This window comes from Cnephaeus nilssonii, assembly GCF_951640355.1.
Source record: "Cnephaeus nilssonii genome assembly, chromosome: 7".
NCBI lineage: Eukaryota > Metazoa > Chordata > Mammalia > Chiroptera > Vespertilionidae > Cnephaeus > Cnephaeus nilssonii.
The window spans coordinates 90,694,275-90,718,164 of NC_137078.1; the positions used below are offsets into that span (position 1 = coordinate 90,694,275).

Below are 23,890 nucleotides of genomic sequence, written 5' to 3' on the forward strand. Positions count from 1 at the left end.
GTGCAAAGTCCCATTTAGGAAGAGCTCCCAGCACTAAAATATTATTTGAGCCCGGCTGGTATGGCTCAGTGGTTGAGCATCGACCTATGAACCAGGAGATCACCGTTCAATTCCTGGTCATGGCACATGCCCGGGTTGTGGGCTCCATCCCCAGGAGTGGGTGTGCAGGAGGCAGCCAATCAATGATTCTCCCTCATCATTGACGTTTCTGTCTCTCCCTCTCCCTTCCTCTCTGAGTTCAATTTTAAAAACTTTTTTTTTCTTTAAAAAGTATTTGAAAGCAGCTGGATTAGATAATCTCTCATGTCATTCTGGCTCTAACTAGCTCTGTTACTCAGGCACTCTGAAGGCTGTGTGCACAATTTTTCTAAAGCGATTCCCCACTATTGTGCTTCCCCTTATTCTCTTCTGCCATGCCCCTGCCTCCGGCCTCCCCACCGAGGCCCTGCCCTGGGGAAGGGGAGCTGGGCCCCAGCTTCCCTCCTAGCCGCTCAGCAGGCCCAAGCTGCACCCCGTCACTGACCTCTGCAGTTGGCTGGTGGCCAGGAAGCCTGGTCACTGCCGTCACCACAGTTGTCCATGCCCCAGAGATCGCACACCAGACTCAGGGGGATGTACCTGCCATTCCGACAGCGGAAATGGGACCAGAGGAGCCTGGGGCCAAAGGGAAGGCATGTTCTGAGGAACGTGGGCCAGCCCATAAAAAGCAGGAGGGGTGGCCCTCTAGTGAGGGCATGTGGGAGGTGAGAGAAGGCTGTTTCCATGTGCACGCAGACTCGAGAGTCCTAACTAGGCCCCTCTGCTGATAGAACGTGTGAGTTGTGGGGAAGTGTGCAAGGTGGTACTGTGAGAGTATGAGGTGTGTGATGTGAATTCCATGTGTGTGAGGTGTGTGGGTTGTGGGTTGCAATGTGGGTGGACAAGGTGTGGAGTTGTATGTGTATGAGGTGTGAGCTGTGTACATGTACAGTGTGAGTGAGTGGGTGTGAGTGTGAGGTGCTGTGTCTGGTATAGGCAGCCACGGAAGCCAGATTGATGGCTTTGGGTCTGGAATGTCCCTTGCCGGGACCACGCCCAACCCCACCAGCACTCACCACCTCCTTCCTTCTCTTAGGACTCAGTCCCCTCCATGCTCCCAGTGCCCTATTGGTAGCCCCAGGGCCGCAGTTACCCTAGCTTGGAGGCCCCGTCCTGGCCAACAGCCCTAACCCACCCAAACGGAAAGAGGTCACTTCTCCCACGAAGTCCACGCGGGGCTGGCGACCTCTGGTGACCAGGCGCAGGCCAAGGAACTCCCTGGTGGACCTCACGGGGCAGGGATGGTCAGGCCGTAGAGAGGGGTGCCCCGGGGCCAGGACGCTCCTGGCGGACCCTCGTGGAACTGCAGGTAGGAGCCAGGGGCGCAGGCGTCAGACAGCGATGCTGGGGTGGAAGCCTTGGGCTCCCGGGATGCCCAAGGTCGGGCTGTAGACCTGGAAGAAGCGGAACTGGAGGCGGATCCTGTCGCGGGGGCCGCGCACGCAGCCAAAGCCCGCAGTCGGAGTCCTGGGCCACGAAGCAGCAGCCCGTCCCCCCGCCACGTCTGCCCGCAGAGGCCCACCGGGTCGGCCGCAGAGAAGAGCACGGGCTCTGGAACTACGCGGCCTCCTTCAGGCCGGGCTCTGCCTCCTGCTCACTGTGTGACCCCAAGTAAGTCACTCACCCTCTCTGAGCCTCAGTTTCCTCATTGGTAAAATGGGGAGGATGAGCAAGCAATCTCAGACTTTTTGTGAGGATTAAATAATTTACGCCCTCAATCTCTTATTCAAAAATCCTCGAATATGTTTCAGAATGTTCCAGACAGAAAGAGAATATGATGTATTTACAGGCTGGGACAAAAGTAGGTTTACAGCTGCATTATTTATTCATTATTGTATTTTTAAAAAATTTTTTATTGATTTTTAGGGAGAGAGAAATGTTGATTTGTTGTTCCGTTTATTTATGCATTCTTTGGTTGATTCTTGTATGTGCCCTGAACCTGCAACCTTGGCGTAATGGGACGACGCTCTAACAGTTAGAGTCTAACCAAATGAGCTACGTGGCCAGGGCTATTGCATTATTTTCCATACGAGCAATTGTAAACCTACTTTTGGCCCATGCTGTATAGTATATACGGTCCTCCATGATCATTTTCTAGAGCAATTGTAAGAACATTTACCCTGAGCAAGACAAATGAAGCCTCCTGTCAGTTCAGGTCAGGTGTTGCCAGTAAATTAGTTAAGAACAAGTTTTGGTTTTAACAGCTTTTGCATTTTGGAGTTGAAACTGAAGGACTGTGGACATGAGCGTGCTCGGTGCTTCAGACAATGCCGGGTATTTAATGAGTGTGAGAGCATGCAAGCTGTCATTGCTGCCTTAAGGATGAGGTAGACACAATTGGGTACCTGCCCACCTCACAGCCGTTCCCTCTCCTTGCAAAAAGAACTCTGATCTGCCCTAGCCGGTTTAGCTCAGTGGATAGAGCGTCAGCCTACGGACCGAAGGGTCCCAGATTCAATTCCAGTCAAGGGCAAAACATGCCCTGGAAAAAAAAACCACACGAAAAAAAAAAAAAAAACATGGCCGAAACTGGTTTGGCTTAGTGGATGGAGCGTCGGACTGCGGACTGAAGGGTCCCAGGTTCGATTCCGATCAAGGGCATGTATCTTGGTTGCAGGCACATCCCCAGTGGGGGGTGTGCGGGAGGCAGCTGATCGATGTTTCTCTCATTGATGTTTCTAACTCTCTATCCCTCTCCCTTCCTCTCTGTAAAAAATCAATAAAATATATTAAAAAAAAACACAAAAAAACATGCCCTGGGTTGCTGGCTCGAACCCCAGTAGGGACATACAGGAGGCCATTAATCAATGATTCTCATTATTGATGTTTCTTTTTAAAAATATATATATTTTTATTGATTTCAGAGAGGAAGGGAGAGAGCGAGAGATCGGAACATCAATGATGAGAATCGTTGATTGGCTGCCTCCTGCATGCTGCATACTGGGGATGGAGCCCACAACCTGGGCATGTGCCCTTGACTGGAATCGAACCCGGGACCCTCCAGTTCGCAGGCCAACCTCTATCCACTAAGCCAAACTAGCTAGGGCCATTGATGTTTCTTATCTCTCTCTCCCTCTCTCATCCTCTCTCAAATCAATAAAAATATATTAGGAAAAAGAAAAAAGAACCCTGATTTAACCTCAGCCATCAGGGCGCAACGTGCCAGTGTGGGGAATGAGACGTAGAGTTGGTAAATGGAGCACTTTCTATGGGCCAGGCTGCCTAAGTGTCTCGCATGGTTTATCTCATCCTTAATGCATGATAATCAGTTCTCTTAAGGGGCAAGGGTCTACTATGATTCCCATTTTACTGCTAAAGAACCTGAGACTTAGTGAGTTGAAACAATGATCTCAATGGTAGAAATGCAGGTAGAGGCAGAGCGAGTTTGTGAATGCAGGGTTGTCTGACTCCACGGCCAGACCTGAGGGCTGTCACATCCACCCCAGACCCCTGCTTCTGAGTGACTTGGAGCTCCAGTCTTCCAGAGGGGTTTGGGTAGACTTGGGTGTGCCAGGCGAGACCGGGCACAGGGCTTCCCAGCCTCCCCCACTCCAGGGTCCCAGCCCATTAGGGTGAGTACTGATTGGGGAAACATTCTCTAAGGGTGGTGGGGCCTGAATCTCCTGCCCAGCCCAGCCAAGTCCCTTTGTATTCACCAGTGGCGAGGCTGGCAGGATACAAGGGGCAAGGAGAGCCAAGTCCGCCAGCTCCTCTTCACAGTGATCTTTGTGCTCTTCATTCCAGATCCTCCTTCACATCAGGATTGTGTCTAGGGTTGTCATGGAGATTTGGGGCTGGGGCTGGGGCGTGGGGAGAGAAGTCTGGGAGAATGTCTGCTCACCCCCTGTCAGACAGGAACCAGGAAACTCAGATCCTGGTCAGCCACAGGGCTTCTGGGAGGTGGACCCACAGCCCCAGAATGCTGCTGCCTTCCTGGATGAGTCGACACTGCAGGGACCGAGCTTAAGAGAGGCCCAGGACACCAAAGGAAATTCTTTGAGGGCCTGAGCAGGGGTGGGAAACCTTTTTTCTGCCAAGGGCCATTTGGATATTAATAACATCATTCCCAGGCCATATAAAATTGTCAACTTAAAAATTAGCCTGCTAGCCCTAGCCGGTTTGGCTCAGTGGATAGAGTGTCAGCCTGGGACTGAAGGGTCCCAGGTTCGATTCAGGTCAAGGGCACATGCCCGGGTTGCAGGCTCCATCCCCAGTAGGGGGTGTGCAGGAGGCAGCCGATCAATGATTCTCATCATTGATGTTTCTATCTTCCTCTCTGAAATCAATAAAACTATATTAAAGAAAATTAGCCTGCTATATTTGGTCAAACATTTAATTAACTCACCCTGATGCCTCGGCAGAGCCAGACCAAATGCTTTTGCGGGTCATATATGGCCCGCTGGCCGGATGTTCCCCACTGCTGGCCTAGAGAGATAGCAAGTGGTGGAGGAGCACTGGACCAGGAGTCAGCTCTATTACAAAGTATTCCTGCTCAGGGCCTTTGCACTCCCAGTTCCCTCCACCGGGAGTGCTCTTGCTCCATAGCTTTCCATGGCTTCTTTGGGTCATTCAGGTCTCAGGTCACATGTCACCTCCTCAGCCCACACTTCCCTGAGCACCTCTCAATCTGAATTAGCCCTCTCCCTCCTTGTCACGCAATCACATCTCCCCAGATTTATTCTATCAGCACTCACTGGGCTTATTTTGCTTATTTTTATCTTGTATATATTGCCTGTTGGCCCCCACTAAAACTGCATTCCATAACTGTCTTGTTGATCTCTGAACCCCTAGAGAAACTGGACAACCAATGGGTCCGGGCTGCCTGTCACTACTTGAGCCAATTAAGCAGAGACAGGGTTGAGTCGTATATGAGCATTTATTCCAATAATGCCATCAATTGAGAGAGCAGCAGGTCAACCCCCGATAAACCAGCTGCTTATATGGGGTAGGACAAACGGAGTAAGAATGGATATGCATCGGCAAATATGTTCTCCCATGAAGCAGGCTCTCTTTTCACTTTGTTGATGGCTTCTTTGGCTGTGCAGAAGCTTTTTATTTCGATGTAGTCCCATTTGTTTATTTTCTCTTCGGTTTCCTTTGCCCTAGGAGATGTATCAGCAAATATATTGCTGTATATTTGAGATGTTTGAGATTGTGCTGCCTATGGTTTCTTCTAAGATTTTTATGGTTTCACAACTTACTTTAGGTCTTTTATCCATTTTGAGTTTATTCTTGTGGATGGTGTAAGTTGATGGTCTAGTTTCATTTTTTTGCATGAACCTGTCCAATTTTCCCAACACCATTTATTTGAAGAGACTGTCTTTACTCCATTGTAGCTCTTGACTTCTTTGTCAAATATTGAGCACAATGGTTTGGGTCGATTTCTGGGGCCTCTGTTCTGTTCCATTGATCTACATGCCTGTTCTTGTGCCAAGCTGTTTAGAGTACAGTGGCTTTGTAGTATAACTTGATATTTGGTATTGTGATTCCTCCAACTTTGTTCTTCTTTCTCAAGATTGCTGCAGCTAAAAAAAAAAAAAAAGATTGCTGCAGCTATTTGAGGTATTTTTTGGTTTCATATAAATTTTTGGAGTGTTCTAGATCTGTGAAATATGTCATTGGTATTTTAATTGGGATTGCATTGAATCTATTATATGGGGTAGGACAATGATATGGGGTTTGCCAATGATACAATCTATGTATCATTTTCCAATGATACATCTGATAAGGGGTTAACTCATACAACTTAACAAGAGAAAGACAAACATCCCAATTAAAAACATCTCTTTGTGGGCAAAGAGACTGGCTGATGTGCATGGTTCAGTGGTTGAGCGTGGACTATAGACCAGGTGGTCACGATTAGATTCCAGGTTAGGGCACATGCCCAGGTTTCGGGCTCAATCCTCAAGAGGGGGCGTGCAGGAGGCAGCCAATCAATGAGTCTCTCTCATCATTGATGTTTCTAGCTCTCTCTCTCCCTTCCTCTGAAATCAATAGAAATATGTTTTTTTAAAAAGGGGGCAAAGGACCTAAATAGATGCTTCTCCAAAGTGGACATACCAAAGGCCAAGAGACATATGAAAAAATGCTCAAAGTCACTGATCATCTGAGAGATGCAAAATAAAATGACAGTGAAGTATTACCTCATACCTGTCAGAATGGCTATCATCAACAAATCAACAAAAGACAAGTGTTGGCGAGGATGCGGAGAAAAAGGAACCCTCGTGCACTGCTGGTGGGAATGCGGACTGGTGCAGCCACTGTGGAGAACAGTATGGAGTTTCCTCAAATAATTAAATATGGAGCTCCCATTTGACCCAGTGATCCCACTTCTAGGAATATATCCTAAGAAACCCAAAACACCAATCAGAAAGAATATATATGCACCCCTATGTTCATAGTAGCACAATTTACAATAGCTAAGATCTGGAAGCAGTGCAAGTGCCCATCAGATGAGTGGATAAAAAAGCTGTGGTACATCTACACAACTCTTTCCCAGCCGGCATGGCTCAGTGGTTGAGCACTGACCTATGAACCAGGAGATCAGGGTTCGATTCCCAGTTAGAGCACATGCCTGAGGTGTGGGCTCAATCCTGTGTGGGGCGTGCAGGAGGCAGCTGATCAATGATTCTCTCATCATTGATTTTCTATCTCTCCATCTCTCTTCCTCTCTGAAATCAATAAAAAAAATTTTTTTTTAAAAAAAAAAGAAGGGAGGAACTCCTTTTTTAAAAAAATATATTTTACTGCTTCTCTACAGAGAGGAAGGGAGAGGAACAGAGAGCCAGAAACATCGATGAGAGAGATAAACATCGATCAGCTGCCTCCTGCACACCCCCCACCGGGGATGCGCCCGCAACCAAGGTACATGCCCCCGACCGGAATCGAACCTGGGACCCCCCCTAGTCCGCAGACCGACACTCCATCCACCGAGCCAAACCGGCCAGGGCAGAAGGGAGGAAGTCTTACCATTTGCAACAGCATGAACGGACCTGGAGAGTATTAGGCTAAGGGAATTAAGCCAGTCAGAGAAAGATAAGTATCACATGATCTCGTTCATATGTGGACTCTAATGAACAAATTAAACTGATGAACAAAATAGAAACAGAGACATAGAACCATGGAACAGACTGAGGATTTCAAAGGGAAGGCGGGGATGGGGAGGTGGGTGGGGGAAGATTAACTGGGAAATTTACCTGCAGGGCCCAAGGACACAGACAATAGCGTGGTGAAGGCCTGGGAGGGGCGGGTGCTGGGTGGAGGGGGTCTATGGGAAAACAACAACAAAAAACCCAAGGGGACATCTGTAATACTATCAACAATAAAGATAAATTAAAAAATAAAAGAATGAGGCTCTGGCTGGGTAGTTCAGTTGGTTAGAGTGTTGTCGTGATAGGCCAAGGTTTCAGGTTCAATTCCTGGTCAGGGCACATACAAGAAGCAACCAATGAATGCATAAATAAGTGAAATAACAAAGCATTATTTCTCTCTCTCTCCCTTCTCCTCTCTCTAAAGTTAATCAATAAATAAAATAAAGATGTTTGGACATGGTTTAAAAAAATAAAAAACAGAATGGGTATTACAGGAATGGGGAAGTAGGCAAAAGGAATAAAAATGGGTATAACGATTACAGATTACAGGCAATGCCGGCTGGGGCTAGACTCTATTACTCTATTATTGGGTAAGAAGGTTATCAATCTTTCTATGATAATAGGCAGTTCTTGAATGAGAATGGACCGCATTCCAAGGTTGACTCCCAGGGGCAAGTCGACACCCAGGCCCCAGGGGCTAGGTTGACTCCTAGGTGGGGGGAGGGGGGGCAGGGGGGGGTGTACAACTAACTCCCAGGCAGGTGAGAATGTGCTTTCTTTCATCAGAACAAAGCAATCACGGTTAACAGAGCACGATTAATATTTAGCTAGCCCCCCAAATTCTATTTCTGCCCCTGACACTAGGTCATAGCACAGGGTCTGGCACAGGGCAGTTATCCAGTAAATAAGAGTGTGTGGCCCTAGCCCAGTGGTCGGCAAACTCATCAGTCAACAGAGCCAAATATCAACAGTACAACGATTGAAATTTCTTTTGAGAGCCGAAAACCAACTTCTGCGCATGGGCCACGAAGTTTCAATCGCACTGTACGTGCGCTCCCGCACGTGGTATTTTGTGGAAGAGCCACACTCAAGGGGCCAAAGAGCCGCATGTGGCTCGCGAGCCTCTGTTTGCCGACCACTGCCCTAGCCAGTTTGGCTTAGTGGATAGAGCTGTGATATTGTGATTTATAAGAAATATGTATTTGGTCTTCCTCCATTTCTACCACAAAACCCCTAAAACCCTTGGAATTTCTGAAGCAATTAGAGATAAGAGGGTTGTTTTTTTTTTTGTAAAGAATTATAAATTTATTAGGTCATCTGGAAATCAGATGGGCTCAGCCCCAAAATGGCACTAGCCAAAAGGTGTCTTTTGCTATTCAGAACAAACCCCTTTTGTAAATATATTTTTATTGATTTCAGAAAGGAAGAGAGAGGGAGAGAAGCATCAATGATGAGACTCATTGATCAGCCGCCTCCTGCACGACCCTTACTGGGAATGGAACATGCAACCTGGGCGTGTGCCCCGGCTGGGAATTGAGCTGTGACCTCCTGGTTCACAGGTCAAACCTCAACCACTGAGCCACACAGGCCAGGCTCATAATAAGCCCCTTTCAATCACACAAGTTTATGTTAATGTGTTGACTTCAGGAAAACCTGAGAATGTGGGAGCTGGTTGCTAGAAGAGCTAACCATAGTTAGAGGACTGGAACTTTCAGGCTTACCCCTACCTCTGGGGAGGGGAGGTTAAGGGGCTGGAAATCGAGTCCCATCACCAATGGTCAATGATTTAATCAATCATGCCTATATAATGAAACCCCAAAAACCCAAAAGGACAAGGTTCCGAGAGCTTCCTGGTTGGTAAGCTGTGGAGGTGCTGGGTGGGTGATGCACCCAAAGAGGCTGTGGAAACTCTGTGCCCCTTCTCGCATGCCTTGCCCAATGCATCTCCTCCAACTGGCTGCTCCTGAGTTTGAACCTTTTATAATAAGTTGATAATTAGTAGTTAAAATATTTCCGTGAGCCACTCTAGCGAATTAATTTAACCCAAGTGTGTGGGGAGGGGTTGTGGGAACCTCCAAATTACAGGTAGTTGGTCAAAAGCACAAGTGAGAACCTGGACTTGCAATTGGTATCTGAAGGGTGTGTGTGCGCAGTCATATAAGCCTGGATTCCTAACCTGTGTGATCTGATGCCATCTCCAGGAGGTAGTGTCTGAATTGAGTTAAATTGTAGGACACCCACGTGGTATCACAGAATTGCTTGATGAGTGGAAAACTCACAGACGTGTAAGAGTGGAGTATTGAGAATGCAGGAGACACATAGGAATGAGTTTTTCCTTTACACCATCATGCGGATGAGAAAGCCAATGGAAGAGGAGGTGGCCAAGAAGACTGAGGAGCAGCCACTGAGGGAAGTGGAAAACCAGGAGGAATGCTGCTCAGAAACAAGGGGAAGGACATTTCTAGAAAGCAAGAGAGGTCATCTGTGCTGGTGATCGCAGAGAGCTGAGGACAGAGAGACCACTGGCTTTGGTAATAGGAAATCACGGGAACCTCCTTGATAAAAGCAGCGATAGAGGAGTGCTAAGGTCACAGGCCAGATTGGAGTAGGTTGAACAGTGAATAGATGAGGAAGTCAACAGAGTATAGACCTGCACTGTCCTCTATCGTAGCCACTCACCATGTGGCTATTGAGCACTTGAACTTGGGGAGTCTGAATTGAGATGAGCTGTAAGTGTAAAACGCATGCCACATTTCTAAAGGGCAGTGTGAAAAAAAGAAGGTAGAATATTTCATTAACTTAGTAAAAATGCCGATTTCATACAGAAATGTAAACATTTGATAGATTGGGTTAAATTCAATATATTAAAAATTGAAATCATCATCTACCTTCTAAACCTGCACTTTCTGTCTTTTTTTTTTTTTATGTTTGGAAACTACTGCATTTTAAAAAAATGTATTTTTATTTATTTCAGAGAAGGGAGAGAGAGAGATAGAAACATCAATGATGAGAATCATTGCTTGGCTGCCTCCTGAACACCCACACTGGAGATCAAGCCCACAACCTGGGCATGTGCCCTCGACCGGAATTGAACCCAGGGCCCTTTAGTCGGAAGGCCGATGCTCTAGCCACTGAGCCAAACCAGCCAGGGCCTTTGCTGCAGTATCTACCTCACTTGGTTTTGTTAAAAGACAAAATTCAATTGAGCTGATCTGAAGATCTAATTGTCATTAGAAAACCATTTATGAATTGGGCAGCATCTCACCTAACAACTAGAAGGGACTAGTTGCACAAAATGGTAGGTTTTACAGGCGCACCTCAGAGTTAGTACAGGTTTGATTCCAAGATTACCACAGTAAAGCAAGTATCACAATAAAGTGAGTTGTAAATTTTTGCTAGTGGAGGTTCTTGCCTTTCATTCTGTAAGAAAACTCAACATTTGGGAAGAGGGATCAAGTGAAACACAATGGTAAACCAGTATAGGCAGAGAGGGTGGGACAAGGAAGTTCGGTGGATTAATTCAGGCAAGGTTACCTGCCCTGAGGAAAAGGCGTGGGGTTTTAACAGGTAATCCTCACTAGGGTTGACCAGCTAATTCCAGACTGATTAGTTTAATATTCCATTCCTAGCCCTGGCAGGTGTGGCCGGTTTAATTCCTCGTAGGGGTGAATTCGGAAGGCAACTGATTGAAATTTCTGTCACATCTTTCTCTCTTTCTCCCTCCTTCTAAGATCAATTTTCTAAAAAATAAAAAATAAAAAAAATTCCATTCCTGTAAGAGGCTGAAACTGCAGGTACAGACAAATCTTGGAGATATTGAGGGTTCAGTTCCAGACCACTGCAATAAAGTTAGTTGTAATCTTTTTGCTGGAGGGTCTTGCCTTCAATTTATAAAAAATGCAACATCTGTGAAGTGCATTAAAGCAAAGCTCACCCTAGCCCAGTGGTCGGCAAACTGCGGCTCGAGAGCCACGGTTTGCCGCTCTGTTGACTATTGAGTTTGCCGACCACTGCCATAGCCAGTTTCGCTCAGTAGATAGAGCGTTGGCCTTCGGACTAAAGGGTCCCAGGTTTGATTGATTAAGGTCACATAGCTTGGTTGCAGGCTCCTCCCCGGCAGCCTGGGGCCCTGGATGGGATGCAGGAGGCAACCAATCGATGTGTTTCTCTCTTCCACTCTCCCAAAAAATAAATTGAAAAATATCCTCAGGTGAGGATAACAACAAAAAAGGAAAGTGCAATGAAACTAGGCATGCCTGTATTAAGTGTTGGTGGGGCTTACCAAAGTGACTCCATCTTGGGTGTGTTGTTTCTTTTTCTTTTAAAAAAATACATTTTTATTGATTTCAGAGAGGAAGGGAGAGGGAGAGAGATAGAAACATCAGTGTGCCATTGACTGGATCAAACCCGGGACCCTTCAGTCTGCAGGCCAAGTCTGTCTTTATTTGAAGGACTCAGAAAGATTTAAGATTTAAAGATGGTGAATGATATGAGATTTACACTTTTGTGTAGCTTCCTCTCTCTGGATCAAGGTTAAGAAGTAATACAGGTTATATATAATGGGCAATGTCATAGGTATAGAGTGAGAAGAAAATTTTGAAAGATATTTAGGACATATAATTGATACAATTTGATGATGTTGGTCTAATGGTCATTGATTAGACTCTAATCAATGTCTGAGTCCTTCAGATAAAGACAGTCTTGGCCTGCCTCTCAAAGTCTCACTTCTCCAAGTCTCAGGATTTGTAGCCTCACACCAGGAACTGTTCCCTTTATCTGGAAAGGAGCTTTTCTCCTACCTGGCTAAATTCTACTCATCTTTTAAGAATGAGTTTAAGAGTTACCTCTTCTGGGAAACCCTTCTCCCAAGTACTCCAAACCTTCCCAGGCTGGGAAGAGGACCTTGTATTTCTACTCCTCTCACCTTACCCACCTCCAAAGGCAGAGGCCAGGTCTCATTTTCCTCATGCCTTCAGGGCATGTCTGAATGTCTACTGATTAGCACAGGTTAGAATACAGTCAAAATCCGAAATTAGTGCTTAGACCCCATAAAGCTCCCATTCAAATGTAATGTTCTCAAAATCCTCACACTAGTACTGCCCTTTAGTTTGCAAAAACATTCTGATAAGGCACTTTATATCCTGGGGCAGAAGTTTTAAAAAAATGAACTGTTTTTAAACCCTGGGGCTAGAGAAGAGCTTCAAGAAAGAAGTAGGAAGTTATCTTACACAGACAACAGTATTGAAGAGGGGTCAGGTGCTATAAAGGTGACCCTCCCGGCCAGGAAAACCCCGCCCCCGCGTGCGCCTCTGCAAAATCCCCGGCACATCAAGCCCTTCCTCCAAGACTACAAATCCCAGTATGCCTCGAATACAATGAGTGGCAGCGCGCAATGCACGCCGGGATCTGTAGTCCGATTCTAGTTCAGGAAAAGGCCCAGAACGTCCCGTGACGTCAGGAGGGCTCGGGAAAGGAGTCGGAACCGGTCCAGGTTCAAGTTAAATCTTCCTCTAGAGAGCAGAGCCTGGTTTCTTTGGTGACCCGGTTTCAGGCCCCACCCCACAGTTCAGCGGACCTATGGTGTGCGTAGAGTAGCCTCTCACGTGATTCCTTCACGGTTAAAGGGGGAGGACCAGAGGGCAAGAATAGGCAGCCCTTAGCCCTCGCGGCGCCGACTTGTTAGAGTAGTGGTACGCAGGCCGCCTCCCTGCACAGGGGCTGAGACGCTGCTTCCCCAGCAGCGCTGAAGAGGACGCGGCAGAACTCTCCCTGACAACCACTCGCCTCTCCTCCGCCCGTCTGCTCGGAGGCGCGGGAGGCGCAAAGGCTGCTGGGAACGCGCATGCGCCCAGCCCGGTGGGGAGTACTTTTCAACGTCTGCGGGAGTGAGGGGCGGGGGGACAGCGTCGGGTGTCGGCGGCGGTGCTTTGCGGCCGGTCGTGCGGGCGGGCGCGGGCGGGCGCGGCGGCCGTGGCGCGCGCAGGTGATTGACTGGCCAGCTGGCTGAGGGAGCGTCTGGTCTTCATCGCTGGCAGGTGGCGGAGTCCAGTTGGGCGGCTGCGGAGGCGGCAGCGGGAGCCCGACTCCGGAGGCGCTCCTCTGGCCAAGGCCATGGCCCCGCGGCTGCAGCTGGAGAAGGCCGCCTGGCGCTGGGCGGAGACGGTGCGGCCCGAGGAGGTGTCGCAGGAGCACATCGAGACCGCCTACCGCATCTGGCTGGAGCCTTGCATCCGCGGCGTGTGCAGGTGAGGCCCGTGCACCGGGCTTGCGCCCCCCCGATCGCGTCGGACCTTGCAAAATCGGGCTGGGGGTCGGGTTGGGGGAAGGAGGACTGCGGCCCGTCGCGTGCATCCAGCAGGAGCGGAGAGGAGCTAGGGGGAGGCTTGCTCCTTTCCGCCGTCTGGGCGACCTGGGAAGCGCAGCCTTCCCGGGCTCTCTGCGCGGTGGTGATGCTGCTGAAAGCCCTTTAGCAAGGGTTCTGGGTTCTTACCTAGAAGATGGCGGGGGAAATGGTTAAAGGCAGGAGCCGAGAGCTCAGCTAACTTTGGTTGGATATCTTGGCCAGGGCTCGGCTTTTTGTTTGTAAAAGGGAACTACTTCGGAGTGAGCCTCCCTCATTACAGTACATCCTGCGTGAGTGTTGACGCTGAAGAATTGATCATCTTACTGTTACTTTTGGATAGGGTTGCTTTGGAAAAACGTATGGTTACCCTTCGTCATCGGTGCCCTCCATCCTCCTGTTGACCTCCCTTCTCTCGTTAATCTAGTATTTTTTTAGCCCCCCCCCCCCCCTTTTTTTTTTTTGGTCTTTCAGACTATATCTCTACCAAGTACGATGTTTGAGTGGTGTAAGTTTGGTCCTTCACTTTGCTTAGCCTTTGAACCTTGCCTTTCTTTTTAGATCGAATCCTTAGGCTTTGTGCCCGTCTCTTCTGTTTTTCCACCTTTTAACGCGGGAACTATAGTTTTTGTTCCGGAATGTTGTTGAATTGACTTGGCCAAGCCGGGCATGCTCAGTAGCCGCCTTTCAGCAGGCGTTGAGTAGAGGCTTTCTGGTTTCTGCATTCTGTGGCGGGATCCGGAAGGAATGGAAGTCAAGGTCTCCGCTTTGGAGCTTACAGTCTAGTCTGAGAAGTCAGACAAGTTAGGAACGTCCATAAGGCAAAGGAATCATTCCAAGCTCTGGGCGTCGGGCGCACTAGGAGGGCAAATCTGACTCCCAACAGTTAACTGCTGGGACGACCAGAAGTGCGTGTGTAATAGAATTTATTAAGCTCAGGCGTCCTCTCAACATAATTAGGTTCCAGAGGAACCAAAAAATGTAAGCGCTTTCACGTAGTTCTGATTTTAACGGGAGTAAAGGAGTAGAAATTGGCTGAGATCAGTATAAGGTGGATGTCATAGAGAGGATGAGTTTTAAGCTGCGGTTGCAAACTTTACACCCCAGCAGTTTTTTTAAAACATCGAGATATAATTCACATAGACGATTCACTTTGAAATGTAGAGTTCAGTGGTTTTTGTTTATATATACACAGGGTTATTCAGCCATCATCACAATCTGATTTTAAAACATTTAGGGCCCCCTAAAAGGAGCCCTGTTAGATTGGCGCTCAGCCCTCCCCAGTATTGCCTGATTCCCAAGCTCCAGGCAGTCACTGATCTATTTTCTGCCACTACTATAAATTTACCTATTTTGGACATTTCATGTAAATGGAATCATGCAATATTTGGACTTTGGTGACTGGCTTCTTTAACTTAGTATAATATGTTCAAGGATCAACCATGTTGAAGCATGTATCAGTATTTCTAAAAAATTGTGTAAAAAACCATAATTTATCATTTTAAAGCACCCAGTTCAGTTTGTACAACCTTTACAGTGTTGTACAAACATCACCATTGTCTTGTTCTAGTACTTGTTTTCCATCACCCTAAAAAGAAACCTCATATCCATTAAGTTCACTTCCCATTTTCCTCCCCTCACCCCCTAGCAACCACTATTCTGTCTCTGGATTTCTCTATTCTGGATATTTCATAAAATGGACTTATAAAATATGTGGCCTTTTGGGGGGGGGCATGTCTGGCTTTCACTTTGCATGTTTTCAAGAGTCATCCATGTGGTAGCATGTATCAATACTTTATTCCTTTCTCTGGCTGAGTAAATTTCATTGTTTGGTTAGACCACATTTCATTTATCTATTCATCAGGTGATGGACTTAATAAACGCCCTCCCTACCTTGGCTGGAGGGCTCAGTGATTAGAGGGCACGTGCCTCCCTGCCCCTGGGTGGGGCACGTGCAACTAATCTGTGTCTCCCTTTTACTCTGTAAAAGCAATGGAAGAAATATCCTCAGGTGAGGATTTAAAAAAAACTTGCCCTCCCCAAACTTTATTGAGGAATAATTGACAAATAATTGTATTATATTTAAAGTGTGTAATGGTGCTGACTTTATATGTGTGTGTATTTTGGTATGTTAAACCTGATTCACATTTTGATAATTTCCACTTTTTGGCTATTGCTAGTAGTGTTGCTATGAACATTTGTGTACAGGTTTTAGAATATCTGTTTTCTGTTCTTTTGGAGATACACCATACCTAGGAGTGGGATTGCTGGATCACATGGTAATTGTGTTTAATTTGTTGAGGAACTGCTACACTGTTTTCCATAGCTGCTCTGCTATTTTACATTCCCACCAACAATGTAAAAGGGTTCCAATTTCCCATTAACCTTGCCAACATTTGTTACTTTCTATGTTTTCTTTTTTCAATGGCATTTCATTGTGGTTTTGATTTTCCTAATGACTAATGTATTGAGCATCTTTTCATGTGTTCCTTGGTTATTTTCATTTTTTTTTAAATCCTCACTCGAGGATATTTTTAATCTATTAATTTTAAGAGAGAGTAGAAGGAAGGGAGGAGGAGAGAAAAACATCAGTGTGAGAGAGACACTTCGATTGGTTGCCTCCCGCATGTGCCCTGACCCTGGGGATTGACTCTGCCACCCAGGTATGAGCCAGCGAGCCCTTGACTGGGAATCAAGTCTAAGACCTTTCGGTGGGCAGGCTGATGCTCTAACCACTGAACACACCAGCCAGGGCTTCATTTCTTTTCTCTTTTTTTTTGCTGAATAATATTCCATTTTGTGGATATACCTACTACATTTTACATATATTTATTCATCAGTTGATGGACATTTGGGTCATTCTACTTTTTAGCTATGAATAAAGCTGCTGTGCACATTTGTGTATGATTTTTGGTGGACATTATGGACAAGTTATTTTTCAAAGTGGCTATTTTATATACAAAGTATGAGGATTCCAGTTTCTCCATCTTTATAGCTGATGTTTGTCTTTTTTTTGGTTTGTCTCTTTTCTTATGGCCATCTAGTGAATGTGAAATGACTTTGATTTGCATTTCTCTGATGACTAATAATATCGAGTATCCATGTGCTTTTTGGCTAATTCATATATCTTTGGAGAAATGTCTATTCAAGTGCTTTGCCCATTTTAAAATTGGATTATTTGTCTTTTATTATTGCGTTGTAAGAGAATTCTTTTAAAAAATTTATCTTTATTGTTGAAAGTATTACAAATATCCCTTTTTCTCCCCATTGACTTCCTCCACCCTGAACCTCCCCACCCCTCCTCAGGAGTTCTTTCTACACACACACACACACACACACACACACACACACACACACTATAGGCCCAATGCACAAAATTTGTGTAAGGGTTCGGCCCTCGCATCTCCGGCTTCATTTGGCTGTCTGGGCTAATTAGCATATTATGCTTTTATTACTTTAGATTGGATACAGGTCCCTTATTTGCAAATATTTTCTTTCATTCTGTGGGTTGTTTTTCATGTTCTTGATGGTAATCATTTGCAGTAGAAAAGCTTAATTTTGATGCAGTCCAGTTTTTCTAATAACTTTTTTATAAAAATATTTTTAAAATATATTTCTTTATTGATTTCAGAGAGGAAGGGAGAGGGAGAGATAGAAACATCAATGATGAGAGAGAACCATTGATCAGCTGCCTCCTGCATGCCCCCCACTGGGGATCGAGCCCACAACCCGGGCATGTGCCCTTGGCCAGAATCGAACCCAGGACCCCTCAATCTGCAGGCCGACGCTCTATCCACTGAGCCAAATTGGCCAGGGCATCCTCTCTAATAAAATGGTAATATGAAAATTAACCATCACTCCCCTACATAAACCACACCCACAAACCAAGCCACACTCACCAGCCAATCAGGGCGAGTATGCAAATTAATCCCACCCAAGATGGCTACAGCCACAGAGAGCAAGGTTTCCCAGGTAACAGAGCAAGCCAAGCTTTCCACCTGCCCTTGCCAGGCCTAAGCCTCCACTCAAGCTACAAAGTTTCAATTATAGAAGGTAAACAAATTCAAACAAATGGCGGCAGAATGGAGCTTGAGAGAGCAGGCCAGCGTTGCCGCACACCCTGGCCAGGCTCACCCGCTTAAGGCAACAAAGTTTCAATTATAACCCCAACACAAATGGCTGCCGGCCTGGAGGGAGCCCCAGGCTTGGCTCCGCTCCAGGCTACAAAGTTTCAATTGTAGAAGGAGAATAAATTCCAGATACCAGGGCCTCCCCTTGGGTTGCCAGGGGGCGTGGCCGGCCTGCAAACCACCACAGGCCCTCACTCAGGCCGCCCCACGCCCCAAGGGAACCCCACCCTGATCCAGGACACCCTTCAGGGCAAACCAGCTGGCCCCCACCCGTGCACCAGGCCTCTATCCTATCTAATAAAAGAGTAATATACAGATTGATCATCACTGCAACACACAATATACCTGCCCCCATGTGGTCAAAGATCCTGCCCCCATGTGGACACAAGATGGCCACTACAAGATGGCCAGCAGGGGAGGGCAGTTGGGAGGCACCCGGCCTGCAAGGGAGGGCAGTTGAGAGGGACCAGGCTTGCAAGGGAGGGCAGTTGGAGGTGATCAACCCTGCAAGGGAGGGCAGTTGGAGGTGATCAACCCTGCAGGAGAGGGCAGTTAGGGGTGACCAGGCTGGCAGAGGAGGGAAGTTGGGGGCAAACAGGCTGGCAGGGGAGCAGTTAAGCATCAACCAGGCTGGCAGTGGAGAGGTTAGGGGGTGATCAGGCTGGCAGGCAGAAGCGGTTAGGGGTAATCAGGAAGGCAGGCAGGCAAGCAGTTGGGAGCCAGCAGTCCTGGATTGAGAGAGGGATGTCCGACTGCCCGTTTAGGCCCGATCCCACCAGGATCAGGCCTAAACGGACAGTCGGACATCCCTCCAGGAGTCCCAGATTGGTGAGGGTACAGGCTGGGCTGAGGGACAACCCCCCACCGTGCACGAATTTCGTGCACTGGGCTTCTAGTATTAAAATATTTTTTAAAAATAGCACACTCGCACAGGGGATTGAGCCCACAACCTGGGCATGTGCCCTTGACTGGAATCGAACCTGGGACTCTTCAGTCCACGGTCCGACACTCTAGCCACTGGGCCAAACCAGCTAGGGCTTTATTGAAATACTAGAGGCCTGGTGCATGAAAGTCCTACATGGGTAGGGTCCCTAGACCTGGCCGGTGATCAGGGCCTTCCTTCGTTCTGTGCTGCCCCCCTGGTGGTCAGCGCACGTCATAGTAAGCAGTTGAACTCCTGGTCGAACTCCCGAGGGGATGGACACTTTGCATATTAGCCTTTTATATATATACACTAGAGGCCTGGTGCACAAATTTTTGCACAGATGGGGTCTGGCCAGCCCGCCCCAATCAGGGCCAATCAGGGCTGGCCGGGGGGAGGGGCCATGGGCAGTTGGCAGGCCGGCCCCATCCCCTGGTCAAACTCCCAAACTCCCAGTTGAACTCCTGGTTGAGGGGACAATTTGCATCTTAGCCTTTAGAGGTTTTTAATTTTTATTGATTTTGTTTATTAATCCTCACCTGAGGATATTTTTCCTATTGCTTTTCAGAGAGAGTGGATGGAAGGGAGGGAGGCAGGGAGGGCGGGGGAGAGAGAAAGAAAAACATCAATGTACCTGAGATCTTAGTTGAGACTCTTAGTTGTGTGGGCTGACGCTTTCACCACTTAGCAACAGGCACACAGGGCAACAGGGTGATTAGAGAGAGAGGAAGGGGGGGGAGAGAAACATTGATATGAGAACAGAACAATCATTGGCTGCCTCCTGCATGTCCCCTACCCAGGATTGAGCCCCAAACCCCAGGCATGTGCCCTTACCCAGAATCAAACCCACAACTTTTCAATGCACGGGACAACTCCCAACCGAGCTACACTGGCCAGGGTTCACTTTTTCCTTTTGATTGAGCATTTCTTGACTCTTAGCAAGAAGAGATTAAATAATTATATTAAAGGTTTCATCAGTTATTTTTTTTTTATACTTTACACACTTTGTTATGAGGTGCCAGAGCTGCAGAGGTGTTTAACCACATTCAAAGACTAGATGAATCAGGACCATTATTGATATTTCTGAAACTGCTTAGTACAGTCACAGGAGGAAAGCAATCTATACTAAATTCGGTACCCACAGAATTCGGCAAATATTGTGTCTTCACTCTTAAAACTAGACATGTTTCCTAACAGTGAGGATAATAGTCAAGTAAATTCCTTGCGGTAAAATCGGTGGGTAAGCATTGTGCATTTTTTCATTGTGATCCACCTTATTAACTTGCCCTTCAGAATGAAGGTTCTACCTTACGTTCCTCTGTCAATGTGTAAGAATGTCTTGTTTCCTCCTACCATCACCAGCACGATATGTTAATCACACTTGTTGATCTGATAGGTGGGAATGGTGTCCTGTTAATTTGCTCTTTTTTGGTGACTGTTAAAATTTTGATATGAATTTATTTTTATTTTTGTGTTTTTTTCTTTTATATATATATGTGTGTGTGTGTGTGTGTGTGTGTGTGTGTGTGTGTGTGTATTGATATGAATTTTCAAAGTCTGGACTTATCTAGTTCTCATTAGAGGAATAGTAGTACATGACTTATAAAATTAAAACTTTACAGAAATGGAATGCAATCTATAAAGTTACTGTCATGACTTTTACTTTATTTTATTTTTTTAAATATGTATTTTTATTGATTTCAGAGAGGAAGGGAGAGGGAGAGATAGAAACATCAATGATGAGAGAGAATCATTGATTAGCTGCCTCCTGCACGCCCCACACTGGGGATGGAGCCCTCAACCTGGGCATGTGCCCTTGACTGGAATCGAACCTGAGACCCTTCATTCCTCAGGCCGACGCTCTGTCCACTGAGCCAAACCAGCTAGGGCTGTCATGCCATTTTAAAAACACCTTGAAGACTACTAGGCCTCATTCTTAAACTTTTTTGTAAAGAAATTTGTTTCAATTTATTGATTTTTGAGAGCGAGAGACAAGGATTTATTGTTACACTTATTTATGCAGTCATTAGTTGATTCTCTTTTAAAAATATTTTTTTATTGATTTTCAAAGAAGAAGGGAGAAGGAGAGAGAGATGGAAGCATCAATGATGAGAGAATCATTAATCAGCTGCCTCCTGTACACCCCTTACTGGGCATGTGCCCTGACCAGGAATCAGCCATGACTTACTGGTTCAGAGGTTGACTCAACCACACCTCCTCACAAGCAACCACTACCCTTATTTTGGATAGAACAGATTTTTCCAATTTTGAACTTTGTATACAATTAAGTATACATTGTAGCTCTTTCTGTGTCTGGCTTGTGCTCAGCATTGTGAGAATCATCCACGTTGTGGGTAGCAGTAGTATGTTCCTTGTTAGAGCTGTACGGTATTCCATTGTTACTATATACTCTGTTCTTCTGGTGATGGTCCATTTAGAGTTTTTTCAGTATTTGGCTATTATGAATAAAGCTGCAATGAAAATTCTTATATATATCTTTGCGTGCATTTTTAAATATATTTTTATTGATTTCAGAAAGGAAGGGGGGGAGAGAGAGAGAGAGAGAGGAGAGAAACATGATGTGAGAGAGAAACATTGATCAGTTGCCTCCTGTACCCATCCAACTGGAATAGAACCCAAAACTCCAGGATGTGCCCTGACCAGGAATTGAACTGGTGACCTTATGGTGCACAGGATGATGGCTCAACTAACTGAGCCACACCTGCCGGGGCTATCTTATTGATTTGTAGGAGTTTATTTTGATACAAGTGTTTGTTGGATATATTGTACTGAAGATATCTTCTAGTCTTGCTTGCTTTTTAACATACATTTTTAAAAAACAAAATTAAAAAAAAATTGATTTCAGAGAGGGGAAGAGAGATAGAAACATCAATAATGAGAATTATTGATCGGCTGCCTCTTGCATACCCTACACCCGGGATTGAGCCTACAACCCAGGCATGTGCCCTAACCGGGAATTAAACCATGATCTCCTGGTTCATAGGTTGACGCTCAACCAGAGCCACTCCGGCTGGTGGCTTTTTAACTTTCTTAATGGCATATTTGGTTAACAGAAGTTCAAATTCCAGTAGAGTCCGATTTATCAGTATTTTTCTTTATGACTATTGCTTTTTTTGCATGTATCTCATTTAATAAATTGTTACTTTCCCTAAGACCCTAAAGGTATTGTCCTGTGTTATATCTTTTCGTGGTTAGATCTAAGGTCCACCTGGGATCAATTACTTGTCAGTTGGGAAGTACGGGCATGGAAGAATTAATAAGGGTTTCCTGGACTCTATCACCATAGCTCGGTAGAAGAAGGTTGAATGACTGCTAATGGGAAACGTCTCTGATGCTAGAGAAAGTAACAGGTCTAAGTGAAAAGAGAGGACATATATAGGGGGAAAATTAACCAAAAAAATTAACACAACATCAACCAAACAAGACTCTCTTTTGCAAATCTTTTACACCTTATTTATTTCCCTCAGCTTCTGAGGTTTTGATGTAATCATTAGGAAAAAGTTAGCCTTATATTTGGGACAGTCTTACAAAGGATGGTACCTTTATTAACAATTGATGAACCTTCATTCACACATCATTATCACCCATAACCTATAGTTGGGGTTTGTCCTTGGTGTTAATATTCTATGGGTTTGGATGAATGTATAATGAGATGTATATACCATTATACTGTCAAACAGGCTAAAAATCCTCTGTGCTCTGCCTTTTCTTCCCTCCCCCATCCCTAACCCTTAACCCCTGGAAACCACTGATCTTTTTATTGTTTTGCTTTTCCAGAATGTAACAGTTTGAATCATACAGTACATAGCCTTTTCAGATTGGCTTCTTTCACTTAGCAATATACATTTAATGTCTGGCCTGGCCGGCATGGCTGTAGCGGTTCGATTCTCCATCAGGGCACATGCCCGGGTTAGGGGCTCAATCTCCAGGGTGGAGCATGCAGGGTGACATTAAAAAGTTTCGCCTTTATTCCCTGCCTACAGTAGTTTCCATTTGGTTATATTATTTATTTTTATCAGTTTTCTGTTGATGGCCATTTATAATGCTTCCAGTTTTCACCACTATCAGTAAAGCATTAGTGGATAACCTGAGATATTCACACATATTGACCTAATAACACCATTCATAACAAAAGAAAATCCAAGCTCATATGTTGCAGTGCCTCATTGGTGTCCTTTGATCTGGAGTGATTACTTAGTCTTTCTTAGTATTTTGTGACACTACACTTTAGAAAAGTACATGACACTTATTGTGTAGAACAGTGATGGCGAACCTATGACACACGTGTCAGCAGTGACATGCGTAGCCATTTCTGATGACACGCGGCCGCTGAGGTGGCCGCATGCCGAGGATGAAACATTTGCTGCTCCTGAGGATGAAACATTTGCGAAATAATGTTTTTTCCTCAAAGTGACACACTACCCGAGTTATGCTCAGTTTTTTGGCGAAGTTTGACACACCAAGCTCAAAAGGTTGCCCATCACTGGTGTAGAAGGTTCCTCAACTTGGGTTTGCTGGTGTTGCTCTTTTATATATATATACTAGTGACCTGGTGCATGAAATTCATGCACATTAAAAGGGGATTAATTAGAGGAAATAATTTAATATCACTATTTGCCCTTTCTCTATAATAGAAGTGTCAGAGATGAAAGATAATTAGTAAAATGTATATGAAAACCTTCCTCCTGTCAGCCTGGGGCTCACCACGGGACCCAGAGTCGAGTCCCTGCCCACCCACATGCACCTCAAAATCGCGTGAGACCCAGACCCAGACCTGCTCCTCTCCCCCCCCCCCCCCCCCCCCCCGTATAGATCCAGACCCGGCCAGTTCCCTCCTGTCGATCCCTGCCGGGCAGGGGGGCATAGTCTCAGGTCCCCTGGCCCTGCGCCAGGACGGGGGTTGTGTGGCCTGAGGTCCCCCCAGACCCGGGGCTGGGTGGGGGTGTTTTCCTTGAGGTCCTCCGTCAAGCCCCACCAGGTGGGGACAGTGCCTGAGATCCCCTGTCAAGCCCCACCTGGTGGGGGGCGCAGCCTGAGGTCCCCTAGCCCAGCACCAGGACGGGAAGCACACCTTGAGGTGCCCTGTCAAGCCCCGCTAGGTGGGGGGCATGGCCTGAAGTCCCCTGTCAAGCCCCATGGAGGTGGGGGAGGGCGTAGCCTCAGGTCCCTGCTGATTGCTCATTAAGGCTCCTATGGGAACTTGGCCTCAGCTGTGGGTGCAGCCATCTTTGTGATGGAGTGATGGTCAATTAGCATATTCCCCATTTATTAGATAGGACTAGAGGCCTGGTGCACAAAATTCATGCAC

The 23,890-nt window shown here is 46.3% G+C and overlaps 2 protein-coding genes across 7 annotated transcripts in view; one reads left to right on the forward strand and one right to left on the reverse strand.

The window, feature by feature from the left end:
* Positions 1–252: 252 nt before the first annotated feature.
* On the reverse strand, positions 253–2,137 carry LDLRAD2 (low density lipoprotein receptor class A domain containing 2; the record flags this gene model as incomplete). Its single annotated transcript, XM_079776409.1, is given in 6 exon segments — positions 253–723; positions 1,210–1,315; positions 1,318–1,438; positions 1,440–1,515; positions 1,517–1,582; positions 2,127–2,137. Coding segments are annotated over 6 exon segments (588 nt in total). The 3' UTR covers positions 253–515.
* A 10,638-nt stretch (positions 2,138–12,775) lies between these two features.
* Positions 12,776–23,890, forward strand: part of USP48 (ubiquitin specific peptidase 48) — a 62,403-nt gene continuing 51,288 nt past the window's right edge. For 3 of the 6 annotated variants that reach the window (XM_079776733.1, XM_079776734.1, XM_079776730.1), the window contains exons 1-2: positions 12,776–13,025; positions 13,205–13,414. In XM_079776733.1, the coding sequence (XP_079632859.1) occupies positions 13,012–13,025; positions 13,205–13,414 (224 nt within the window). In that variant the 5' untranslated portion in view covers positions 12,776–13,011. The remainder of the gene's footprint in view (positions 13,026–13,204; positions 13,415–23,890) is intronic. The other 3 variants (XM_079776731.1, XM_079776732.1, XM_079776735.1) reach the window with 1 other exon arrangement.